General features: G+C 44.2%; 1 protein-coding gene across 1 annotated transcript; it reads right to left on the bottom strand.

Annotated features, from left to right (window-relative positions):
• Window positions 1-2,511: 2,511 nt before the first annotated feature.
• On the bottom strand, window positions 2,512-9,609 carry LOC117218426 (uncharacterized). Its single transcript, XM_033466782.2, has 3 exons — window positions 9,430-9,609; window positions 5,338-6,466; window positions 2,512-5,252 (listed from the first exon to the last, which is right to left on the bottom strand). The coding sequence occupies exons 1-3, from the start codon at window positions 9,466-9,468 to the stop codon at window positions 4,876-4,878; spliced, it is 1,545 nt and encodes a 514-aa protein (XP_033322673.2). The 5' UTR covers window positions 9,469-9,609; the 3' UTR covers window positions 2,512-4,875.
• Window positions 9,610-13,086: the final 3,477 nt, after the last annotated feature.

Below are 13,086 nucleotides of genomic sequence, written 5' to 3'. Positions count from 1 at the left end.
TCGTGCCGGGTGGAGAGGTCAAAGCAAAATGTTGGTCGCGCTCTACATTTTCATACACAATTTAGTTATAATTCTTTCAAAGCTCTCCCACATTTTCTAAACTGAGAAATATAAGCTAAAAAACGAAACACAAAAATCTGTCCGCAGATCTGAAAATTTGTGTAAAAAATTTATTTAACAATTCGTTCGACAGTTACAATTTTATTACCATCCCAGCTTGAAAAATCCGTTACGTTAGCAGCTGCAGACTTTTATAAATCCTGTTCCCTTCTACGCTTAAAAATACCAGAGGACATAACGATTTTATTAACACGTTGAATGCTACGCCGGTTTTGCAGAAATTGTCCGTGGCGCCACGATGAATTTTCTTTTATGTGATACATATAATGTTGAAATATTATCTGCAATAGATAAGTTACAGTGTGTAACCATGTTTGACATGTTAAAACTGTTATAACACTGTTTGAATTGACGATGGTAATAATGCAAAATTTTAGATATTGACATTTGTTTGAAATTATATATATTCCTATCAATTTGGGCGCGCCGGTCACCGGTGGCACCCATGGCGTCACCGCCAAGTTAAGTGCCGGTCACCGGTGACCCCCGTGGCATCCAACGTGTTAAAAATCATATTCAAATTACATTATCCGATGAATCGAGTACGCTCTGTTATAAAACTTCGATGCCTGTGAAGAAATTTTCTCAAATGCCTTCGTGAAAAATACAAGGCATTTCCTTGTATTGCATTTCCCTGTAAAAAGTGCCAGTAACATACAGACGCAAATAATCTTCTAAATGATCAGAAATGAAAATCTGCGAGTTATTAAAAACGCAGACGCGAAATCAATACCCGGGAGACCGTCGCGTCGCGTCGAAAGATCAACAAGCAAGAATATTACGGCGGCGCTCGATACTCGATCAGCGTGTCCACATAATTAAAAGTATCAAAACCACTTCGGCGCGTCGAGTGCGCCCTCCGCCCTCTGTTTGCACGGGAGAACTACCATCCGGCAAATAGATTTCTAATCGACTCGTCGCGCCGGAAGAAAACTGCCGCTCGATCGTAAGCAATCGATGCCGTTTCTCCGACTGCGACCCGTTAGCGATCCTATTAAAAGCTGCGGCGACCGGGTCCGCGGTTTCTCCGCGCTTTCCCTGAATTATATACACAGTCATTAACTGGATCGGGAGCAGGATGTTAATAGAACGTCCCGTCCCGGCACGGCGCGGCTCGGCGCAGCAATAACACCAATCTCGAACGGGGCGCCGCTTTTCCCCCGGTTTTTTCCTCCTCCGTTCGGCGAGCGTCTTTAATTAAGATCTTCCGACGAAATTTCCCCGGCGTATTCGGTTTCTGGGGCTCGTCGAAAGCGGTCGCGATTCTCAATAAACCGTGCTGAAAGGAAACTCGTTAAAACCAATCTACCGTCGATCAAATCGATCGTTTTGCACCGTCCGATTGCGCGGTCGGAAAGGCCACGGAACGAGGTGGAGTTTCGCTGGGGATCCCCGGGTGCGGGGGTGTCGGATACAACACAGAAAAGACGAGTGGATTGCGGGAGGAGTCGACGAACAAGGAGTTCGAATCACAATATCTTGCCTGTACGAAAACTACGAAATTCAAATCTCTTTGAATACCTACGGAACGTTAATCGCGCTTCTTGAATGTATAAATTAGGTTTCTGTGGTAACTATGATAGAAATCGTGTACCGTCTTTGGCTCGTAGCTTGTACACAGCCCGAGAAAAATATAGACGACGCGCGAGGATACATAGATTTAACCTTTTAGGCACGACGCGCCACTATAGTGGCTTCCGCGGATGTGATCTTTCAGAACGACACGCCACTATAGTGGCTTTCGCGGATGTCATCTCTCTGGATGACGCGCCACTATAGTGGCTTGCTCTAGTAGCTCACTCGCTCATCGTTTGAACCAAATAATCGTCTTCATATGCACTGTTTCACACTTCTTTTGTCTTCACATCGATTTACAACAGTCTACAGGGTGTCCCAAAAATGTCTCGCAATCCGGAAATGGCGGGTTCCTCGGATCATTTGAAGAAACTTCTTCCTTTACAAAAATTTGCTCCGAGGCACCGTTAATGAGTTATTAACGAAAAACAGTGACCAATGAAAGGCGAGCTCAGCTTGCGCGAGGCGGCCAAGCCAACAGCGCCAGCGGTCGAGCGGTCGAATCCCAGTTCCGCTGATTGGCTCGGTCGCCTCGCGCCAGCTGAGCTCGCCTCTCATTGGTCACTGTTTTTCGTTAATAACTCGTTAACGGTGCCTCGGAGCAAATTTTTGTAAAGGAAAAAGTTGCTTCAAATGGCCTGAGGAACCCGCCACTTTCGGATTGCGAGACATTTTTGGGACACCCTGTATATACAGTATCAGACTCTGTACAGTACACATCAGACTCTGCCGTCCAGAGAAATAGCCTCGCGCAGAATTCAGCCGTATCTAAAAGGTTAATATTTTCCCAGATTTTCTTTGCAGGAAGTTCGCTACTTTATTGACGCACGTGTGCTTTCACATTTTATTTAGTAAATTTTCTTTGCTAGTAATATACGTACAAATGAAAATTTGTTATTCAAATAAGCACAAGCTACAGTCAAAAATCCTATTCTAACAATTACAAGTATGAAAATGGCTTCCAAAATACTCGAAGCAACAGCAGCTACTGTCGCTTCGATTGCTAATCGAAGAAAGCGTAAAAAAATGGTTGTGATTAACCGTTCGAGTCTCAGGGGTTATTCAGAAAACACGGTGCAGAAAAGTGCCGAACAGCGTGATAGCGCTTGTCTTAATTGATTGCGGAGAGAACCAAGCGGCGCGATAGCGCTCGTCAAGATCGACAAACAAAACGAAAAGAAAAAAAATAGAAAAGAAAAGCAGCTATGCGATGTGCGCGCGTCACTAAAGTTTGACGCGACGCAAAATCTGAACAGCGCGATCGCGCTGCTTGGGACTCGAACGGTTAAACAACAGCGAACAATATTTCGGAAAACAAGTTTAAATCTGTATTCTTCTCAACTATTAGCGCGCGACGCTACTACGAATGAATTGCTTAAATAAATTCACCTCGATCTACCTCCATCCCGGTTGATCATCGCGAGCATGTCGGAACGATCGGTCTAATTAAAAAGTTTCGCCGTTCGGTAGGACGTCCTTCGTCGAGATTCGCAATTGCTCATGACGAGAGATCGAATTCGGCTCGCCGGAGGAGAGATCGTCCGACTACGATAAGAAATGGGCCAGCGCAGCGGAGTGGAGAGGGGTGGAGAGGAGAGAGGAAACGGTAACGGCGGATCGACGTAGAAAAAAGAGCGGGTGCAAGGGGGGGACGAGGACAGGGAGAGGTTGAGACTGAAATCAGACGCGGGGGAAATGGAGGAAGACACGGCAAGTTGGCCGGAAATCGGGGCTGGAAAAAAGGACCGGAGAATCGGATCACGCGGCAGATATCAGACGTGGAAAGTGAACGTGGCTGCCAGGACGCGAAGGGTAGATAATTAGAGAAGAAACACAAACCCGTTCCCTTTCTCTTTAGCAAGTGACAGGGGGCGGGGGAGTAACGGAGACGGAACAGCCTGGAACAGCCTGGAGCAGCCTGGAGCAGGCGCCATCCGACTTTCTCTCCTCGCTCGAGCCCGTATCCTCCTTAATTAAATATAAGCGCCGGCTTACCTCTGCTCCTCAAACCTTGCCGCCTGAGCCAGTCGTCTCACCCCCGCAACGCCAGCCCGACCCTTGACCCTCTTAAAACCCATCCTTTCCCGCGGTGCACGGTATACTCTGCGCTTGCACAAATTCAGCCCGCGTGCACGAACACGGACACCCGTCGTGTGTACACATCCGCGAAGGCCCCCCTCCATGTACATCCAGGGAAACGTGAACACGAACAGGAAGAGGAAGAGGGTACGCGCGAGTGTACAGGGTGGATGCGAAATCGTCGCGCGATCGAACCGCGCGATTTTCTCAGGGAACTGCAAAATTGTGCAGTCGCGCTCTTTCCGCTCGACTTTACCCGAAGGTTTCGCATACTCTTTGACAGGACAAATGTTTACGGAAACTGTTCGGTCAACCTGCACCTCCGAGTTTACTTCCCGAGTGTTTAAGAGGAATAGAAAATTGGTTTTCGCCGCGTCTGTACACATTCGCGTTAAAGTTTAAAGATCGACAGCAGAGGGACAGGATTTTGAACGTTCGTTTTCAACTTTCTGTCACTAGATCAACGCAATGTTACATGACAAGGCGATAATGCGCTTTTATAAAATCGGAAACGTTCGACTCGGCGTTACACAGTAAAGGGTCGAAACTCGATTCTGAACGAAACGAAGACACGGTTCGATCGAGAAAGAATTACACGGTGCAAAAACAGTGTTCATAGAAATGAGTATGGAGGAACGTGACAGGGTTAACACGTGTGGTGCTGGTTTGCCAGAACTTCCGGTACACCTTGTGCATCGAGCACCCCATTGCCACGCAACCACGAAGGGGATCCTCGCAGGTTCGCGAAGACTGCACACGCGGAGACACACACTGCCGCCCTTTCGACCCGTTAGATAATGCGTGAGACTGTTGCGACGGCCCGTGACACCAACGCCGGTAGAAGGAAGGGTTATAATCGTTTTAAACGATCGCGCCAGACCTGATTAAGGATCGTCGATCCTCTTAGCGGTGCCGGCGATGGAGCTACCCGCGGGCTTACGGTGTTAAGTGACATCGCCAGGGTGGGTGCTATTAGTCCGCTTTACTACGCGATCGCGAGTCCTCGAGGATTTTTAACCCTTTGCAAACATAATCCTCTATAAATGTAAAACTATGGAAAGTTCGGCGTAATTACTCCGCTCGATCCTAACCGGTCGCGCGTCAAAGATTATTGTTCGCCGCGACCGCGTCCGATTTGTTGAACGATTTGGTCGTCGACTCGGTAGTGACGACCACTTTGAACATGCGTGGTACACGTTTACCGTCCTGTTTCGTGCTAGCATTCTTGACGTTTCTTTCCTGATCCGGATCATGGTCGCTCGACGCGCGATCAGCGGTAATTATATCGTTTACAAACGTTTTCCCGTCCACTTCGTCGGTGGATTTCTTGCTCTGTTCGCCCAAGTTCAAAGTGAAAGGCCGTCGATCACTCTCGTTCCTAGTTGTCCCGTAATGACTTCTGTGCAGTCTGATCAATTGCTTCAACTCCGCAAGATCGTTCCTCGTTTCCTGCTGTTGATACACCTCCCGCCGGCGATCTAAAAAAAAAAGACAATTGGACAGAAATTATTATCGGAACAGGCAGAACCTACCGCGATCATCCAACGTCAAACGTAACATCACCGATTTGCGTCGAGGGCTCGAGGAAACTCTCGATGGATCTCTTGTTAGTGCTCAGCGAGTCGTAGATCCTCTTCAATAACCTCTGATAGGCTGTCCGGTTCTGAAACTTGCTGCCGCCATTCAAAGGTCCCGTCGTTACGGGACTCGTCGAGTTCCTGCTGGTCCCATCAGCCGGCACCACGTGCACCAAGTGTTTCTGCCCCAGCTGATCAGTGCCGAGGATCAACTTCGGCAGGAGCTGTTTCGACCCATTCCTCCCGCTCTCGATCACCGGCATCGACGCAGAACCGTTCCCAGCAGGTCGATCCGACGATCCAGCTGGGTTCGACACCGAACTGGACGTGGTGCGTTGTTCCTTATTTTCAGGCGTTGTGCTACCGGAGGAATCGCTTTCGGGATACTCCGTAGCGGTGGTCAGCTGGCCGCGCGCGTGTCGCTCCGACGACTCCTCATCGGATCTGCCGAAATTACCGGACTTCCGGCGCTGTCCGATGCTATCCTCCAGGCTCGGAGGACCTTGGAAGCCCATCCTCTCGTTCCAGAACTTCTCCAGTTGACCCGGCGTGGTCACATAGACGTACGACCGCGGCCAGAGGCTTCTCGAAAGGTAACTGCCGTCGATCCTCGGGATCAGGGTCAGCTGGAGGTCCTGGTGCTCCGGACCGTGGACAGGTCGTCTCTTCACCATCCTGAGGATCCACTTGAGCACCGGATGCGTGTACTCCGAGCAAACCTCGCAGTCGATACAGCCCTCCTGGCAGAGCAGCCAGTCGTTGTTCGGCAGGTAATAAACGTCGCCGCGTGACAGAACATAGCTGGCCGCATCGTTCGGCCCCGTCGGAAACGGGCCGCCGTAAAGCGGCGCGTCCAACAGACGTCTGTACAGGTTGATGTTGGCCGACGGCGGCGGCGAGATCGTCCTGAACACGGATTCACGGAGTACGTATTCCCAGTAGGGTAGCGCGTTAACCGATTGGTTCGCCGGTGCCATCGGATCGTGATGTCTCTGTTGTTGTTGTTGTTGTGGTTGTTGTTGTTGTTGTTGTTGCTGCTGCTGCTGTTGCTCCTGATCTTGCTGTTCGGAGCCCGTAGCCATGCTCCCCGAGACCACCGTGGTGATTAACGACAGCTGCGATAAGAAAGTCCGTGGTTAGTGCAGGGACGTTGCCCCGTAAAGTTGATAGATAAAATCGTTTCTATTAGGTTGTTTAACAGGTCCGTTCGCAGAGACCTTTGACACCTAGGAAAAGACAAGGAAAACTATACGAATTTGAAGCGATAATTGAGATGAAATTTGACATATGTTCTTGCGGGGCTATTTCTATGAAACTTAGCGAAAATCGAAGCTGAAAGTGTCTACGTTAACACGTTGAATGCCACGCCGGTTTTACAGAAATTGCCTGTGGCGCCACGATGAATTTTCTTTTATGTGATACATATAGTGTTAAAATATTATCTGCAATAGATAAGTTACAGTGTATAACCATGTTTGACATGTTAATTGCGACAGGGGTCACTGTTTGAATCGACGATGGTAATAATACCAAATTTTAGATATTGACATTTGTTTTAAATTATATATATTCCTATCAATTTGGACGCGCCGGTCACCGGTGGCCCCCATGGCGTCACCGCCAAGTTAAAGTGCCGGTCACCGGTGACCCCCGTGGCATCCAACGTGTTAAAAATCATATTCAAATTACATTATCCGATGAACCGAGTACATATTTTTGTGATATTTTTGTTTCAATAATTCCGTATCCAAACAGAATTCAACGGACGATTCACAATGCTAATTTTATAATAAATCGTGTCAAAGAACATGATGGATATATTTATTTAAGAATTGCGAAGAATATCGTTAATAGTAAATTTACCCATTTCGACGAGGATGCATTTGCTGCTTGGAAATTTCGGTCACAATTCACGATGTCGATGCACCGACCACGCACAATGTTAAGTAGATACCATTACGATTAAAACATTTTTTGCCCATTTTTATACTTAGCAACATAAAATGAATAAAATCAAACGCTTTCGCAAGGACGCGTAATCTTTTCCACTCAAAATAAAACTTCCTTTATCTCGGGCGCTTTGCTCCAAAAATGTGCCGGAGTTGCTGGTAGGTAGAACTTGAGAAACACGTGGAGCGCTAAGGGTTAAGACAGGGTAGATTAAGCTAAAATTGTATAATAAATCTGTTAGGCTACGCTTTTACCGAACAAACTTCTCGGTCGCATGCAGCATGAATTGGCAGTCTCGTTTGTTTCTCGCGACAAATAGCATTGACACAAATCCGAGTATCGTCCGAGATCGATCGCATTTTAGTCGTATAGTTTTGCGCCTACCTTCTTAAGACCAACGTTAATTTTCTTGTAGAAACAAATAGCTTTTTAGAGATTAACTTTGGACGAAGACGGACCGTAGTCTAGACGCGCGAGGCTCGGTCAATTCCGTTTGACGCAATGCGATCGAGCCGTCTGGCCGAGAACAACTACTAATTATAAAATATCGATTATGGTGACCAACGTGTGGTCGATAGCGAAATCACGAAAGTGGTCAAAATATTGATTACTGTGGCTCGAAAGCGGTCTGTTCGAGTTGGCTCCAAATGTATTTGGACAGAGACGTTCGAATTTCGAATGTTCGATTAATGACTAAATTATAAGTAATCAAGAATGTAATAAATACGAATTAATTCAGGAGAGAAGAGCCGAGCTATATTTTCGCGAAAGATCGTATCGCCTGACCAGTTTGTACGATCAAGCTACAATTTCTTGACAACCAGACACCACAGAATTATGTAAATCTAGATTCTCGGGAACTAATTTACCGTACTTGTAATTAAGCAGACATTTTTTTTACTTCAGCAGGACTCCAATCAGATCGCGAAACGAAATTAAAATCTGGTTTTAAGCTTTACAACATATTTTTACTGCAGTAACTTTCCTACAAGCAACCGTGCCATAAATGCATAAAATCTAGAATCTGTAACTATCAGCTTGTAACAACACGAAGTTTTCTGGATACGAATTAGATGACCTGAACCAGTCGGACAGCAAATTTCTTACCCTTAACATGTCCAGGCGTGAATAAAGACGTGAAATCCGAAGTTTTTCGATTACCATTTGTAGCGTCCAGTCGTACGCACAATGGAAACCTTAGTCCTCGTGCAAACGACCAGCGTAATTTACGACTCTCCTTCGAAGAAGCTATTTTTAAGATCATAAGTTCCAAACCTTAACAACGCATGTTTGCAGTAGAGCAGGGGTGTCAAACTCAAAAGCTAACTTGGGCCAAATAAACAATGCTTAACTTTAGGTGGGCCGCAAAAAAATCAATGTTCATAGAAACAAATATTTTTATTTCGACTAGTACATTGTAATAAACATATATAAAGTTAAATTATTGTTTACGTCCTGATACTTGACATCAAAAATGTTCATCTCGGGCCGCGAGTTTGACACCCCTGCAGTAGAGTTTGTTAGAAACACCTCAATAGCAAACGGAGACCGTCATAAATTTAGAGAGTTTCCGAAGGGTATTTGAAGCGGACCCAGCGACCCAAGGGCCATGTGGTCCGACGCGGGTGCCCGAAGGAAAAGTTCCACACGTTGTCACGTCAAACTCATTATCCCCACCGATCGCCACGCCGTTCCGAAAATACGCGAAGGGCGTAAGAACAGACGGTAAAAAGGACAAATGAACAACGCTGATTGGGAAGGCCCAACTCGTGGGGTTAGCCAATCAGGAATTTTACCAGGGCAAACGGCGAGTGTAAAAACGAATACTCGATCACTGCGCCGCGACTCGTCCGAAGACAAAGTTCGCAAGAGAATAAAGAAGTATTCTACACCGTACAACGAGTGCACAAGTCCTTTCGAACCATCCTACCCACACATTGACACCAATAATAATATCAGAGTAACGGATTCCGAATTTCTGGACCGCGATGATGCGATCGAACGTTGTCAAACTATACTACTCTGCCGAAAATTGTGCGTTGACCCGAGCAATCATTGCGGTGGAAAAGTGACGGTAATTCTCGCGAGATTTCCAGGAGAAGGTACAGATACAATGACTTTTACTCACCATCGTCGCGGAAACAAAATTCCACTTTGACGGATTCATATTTCCCTGGGTTCGAGGAGGACTGACATTGACAACGGTTTGCGCGAGAAAGAATTACAGGGAACCGGAAGCGCGACAAGGAACGGAGACCGGTGTAACGCACCTCGCACCTGACAGTCGACTGAATCATGCAAAAGATGAGCTGCTCCTGCTATCGGACACCCGTTCGAGATCCTACTACGGATATCGGAATACCGTCAAGAATGCTGACATTACTCACGGTTAAACATTCGGCTCGGGATCAAACAGCGTAACTCAAACACCATCCAGCTCGGGTGTACCGAGCGTAATTCTAGAACGCGTTGCACGCGCGCGAGCGAGCGAGCGAGCGGGCGACCGTCCGAGCCAGCGAGTTTGCATGAAAAAAATTGTAAAACAGTAGTCAGCGCGTATCGACAGCGTCGTTCAGTCAGCGCGTATTCAACAGCCGACGCTCCTCCTCTCTTCGTTGAAATCAATTTTTCCCATTAAATCGCCACCGGTTAAAACCTGTTTTACAAGACGATTAAATTGTTCCCACGAAAACGATTTTCGAAGGGCTAGATAAACGTTTCCGCGGAACTGCAACTATGCCGGCCAATAAAATGCGACTGGAACATTTTCAATTCTGTTCCCGCAATTATCGCTTGTTCGGTATAATTAATTAACGAGTTTGTCAGCCGGCCTATAACTTTTCGTTCGCGTCGCAATTGCGTTAGAAAGCCAATTACCGAAATGAGGAAACTATAGATCGCGCATTGTTGGATTTATGGAACAGTTTGACGATGATCGTTCCGTTCTATGCATCGACTAACTTAAATTGTTTTAATTGTCGTACAGAGATAGAAGCAAAACGATTCTCTTGTGAAAATGATATTGGTGGTTACGATAAAGGAAGAATGCAGGTTCGGCAAAAGTATGCGAAACGGAATGAATCATTTGCCGTATTAGAAGTATGAATATTAATGGTCGACCGGAGTGTTGATCATTTTGAAGCATAAATCATGAACGATCGACAACGCCGTGGACCCGTAAAATATGTGCAAACTAATCTACATTTTGATTGTGAATTTGTTTCTATTCATCGATAGGAGCCGGCTGTCACGTACAGTCAAATAGACGGCTTTACTATGCAAAGAGCGAAATACGGTGAATTATTGTTTCATTAATATGACACGCTGGTGGTATAACAGAACAGAAAGTATCGCGAACGCTAGCGTTAACGTCGAGGGCAACTATTGTTGCTGGACCGCGAATCTTTATGAAAATTCCTATTTTTCTAGCGCAACTTAAGGAAATTACGAACGAGACAATTTTATACGGAAAGAAGTTTTCGTATTTCTAATGCTACGAATTTTACAAAATACGAAAAGTTTATCATTTTTACGCAATTTACAGCATTATAGAACGAAAGTTTATAAAGTGATATGATTATAATAAGTTTGAAGAGTGTGATTAGAAGTATTAAAAACAATTGGTGCAGTTTGTCACAATCTTTAACAATATTTATGTATTGTACCTTTTAATTTAAGGGAATGTAGTATGCGAACAATGAAAATAATGCTCACTTCAATCATTTTCAAACTGAGCATAATTTCGGTACTGCTCCGACAGGCGGTGCCACTTATCAGTAACGACACGTGATGTCAACTATTAGCGGAAGCTGCAGACAATGCAAGCATATAGCAATTTGTCGAGAAAACAGTAAATACAGATAATGTTTTTATTAAGAATAGAGTATTCCGTATACTTCGTTTGTATTACTATAGATGAGGTATTCGAGGTAAAGGGCTAGACTTCCTAGCGAAGAGATAAAGGTAGAGTGCACAGTTACCGACAAAATGAAACGAAAACGATGGGTTTACGGGATGACATTTAACTACCTTAAATCAGCATCTTCATCGTTGTTTAATGGTATCATTCGACAGAGGAAGGTTCAATGCAGTGCACGAACGTCACGATAGTAACCAATATTAACGAAAAATAGCCCAAAAAATTGCTCTTTAATTGCCCATAATTGCTCACTTAATATCCATTTCCAAAAATATCCAAAACAGCTTTTTTAGACGCCTAGTGACTATTATGACAGACTGGAGAAATTAAAAAAAAAACGAAAATTCTGAAATAATGTAGTGTACGATCTACCAAAGAATATATCAAATTTATCGGTTACGTTAAGTAACAATACTCTTATCACTAATTCGTTACTCATTTTTACTATTATGAGACCGAAAGAAAATATAAATTTTTAAAGCAGAATGCTTTATCTTTAAATTGTTGTCTAAATAATGAACTGTTATCGATTTATAATTTTCATTTGCCCGTGATTTTCATCATCTATCCGTTGTGAAAGCAAATACAGTAATTTCTTCCTAATTGACGCTCAGATTGTCCACAAAAATGGACAATTTGGGAAGAGGAGATACGATTGTTCGAGCCTTGCAGCTCGTTTTTATAGTTGTTGACAATTCGTGACTATAAAAATGAACCGCAAGGATCGAATAATCGTCTCTCTTCTCCCTAAATTGTCCGATTTTGTGGATCAATCTGAGCGTCAATTAGAGGAGACATTACTGTACCTCTTGAATACTCGAATATTCCGACAGCTTTACTCTAGAGCCCCCTTATTATATCGTGTTGTGATCGGCATTATCGATGGTTCACGAAAAATAGGCGCGTTAGCAAGAAGCGAATATCCTGTATATTTCATTTCTACTGCGAGTGCTGAGTATTATTAGGAGTTTATTTAGGTATATTTAGGTAAAGTCCGCTATCCTACCACAGTATTTTCTATAGAGTCGGTAATTCAGACCCTGAGACAAGACAAAGCATTGTATGCAATATCTGTACGAATCCTAAATCTGTGACAGAGATTTTCTCACGCCCTTTGTTCAATTAGAAGCCAATCAGAGAACTCTAAAAATACAAGAGGCTCAATTTTTTGGTGACAAAAAATTCTATACTTCGTCTGTGTTAATACATCGGGTGTCAAGTCTACTTCTATACCTCGTCTGTATTTCAACAAGCTGAAAATCCTCTGTTTTGTCGACAGATTTCATTGTTCCTCTACAGATTGGAGCTTTCGCTAACAGTTGACACCATTTGTCCCTACTGATAAGTAGCTCCGCCTTTTGGAGAAATACTAAAATTACGTTTAATTAAAAAGCGATTAAAACATATGACTTTTTTCGTTGATGTACTACATTTCCTTAATATAAAAGTTTTAGAAAATATAAAATACACGAACATTGATAAAAATCGTGATTTTTGATATTGATAAAAACTCCGAGCGCTGCCTCAAATAAAAATGATTTGACTTTAAAAGAAAATTTCAAGTCGATTGTGGCTTATATTCTTGCGGAGACTTTTTAATGTTACCGAACTTAAATTAGAGATGGAAGTATCTATTTTGAGATAGGATGGGTGAGAAGTTTAAAGAGATTCGTGTGAATATATTTTGAAAAATCGAAATATCCCTACAAATAGTTCTGAAATGTTAAACTTCGGATGCAATTTTGAACAATTTCAAATTGGATTCACTACAGAATTTCGTGTCTCTCTATTTGCTATGAGAGCTCGATAATATAGCACCGTATGATACATAATTTCGTTCATCAACTGCTTTAACCCTTTGCACTC

The sequence above is a fragment of the Megalopta genalis genome, chromosome 4 (assembly GCF_051020955.1).
Source record: "Megalopta genalis isolate 19385.01 chromosome 4, iyMegGena1_principal, whole genome shotgun sequence".
Classification (NCBI taxonomy): Eukaryota; Metazoa; Arthropoda; class Insecta; order Hymenoptera; family Halictidae; genus Megalopta; species Megalopta genalis.
Note: the sequence above shows the minus strand (reverse complement) of the source record. Positions and strands in the feature narration are given on the sequence as shown.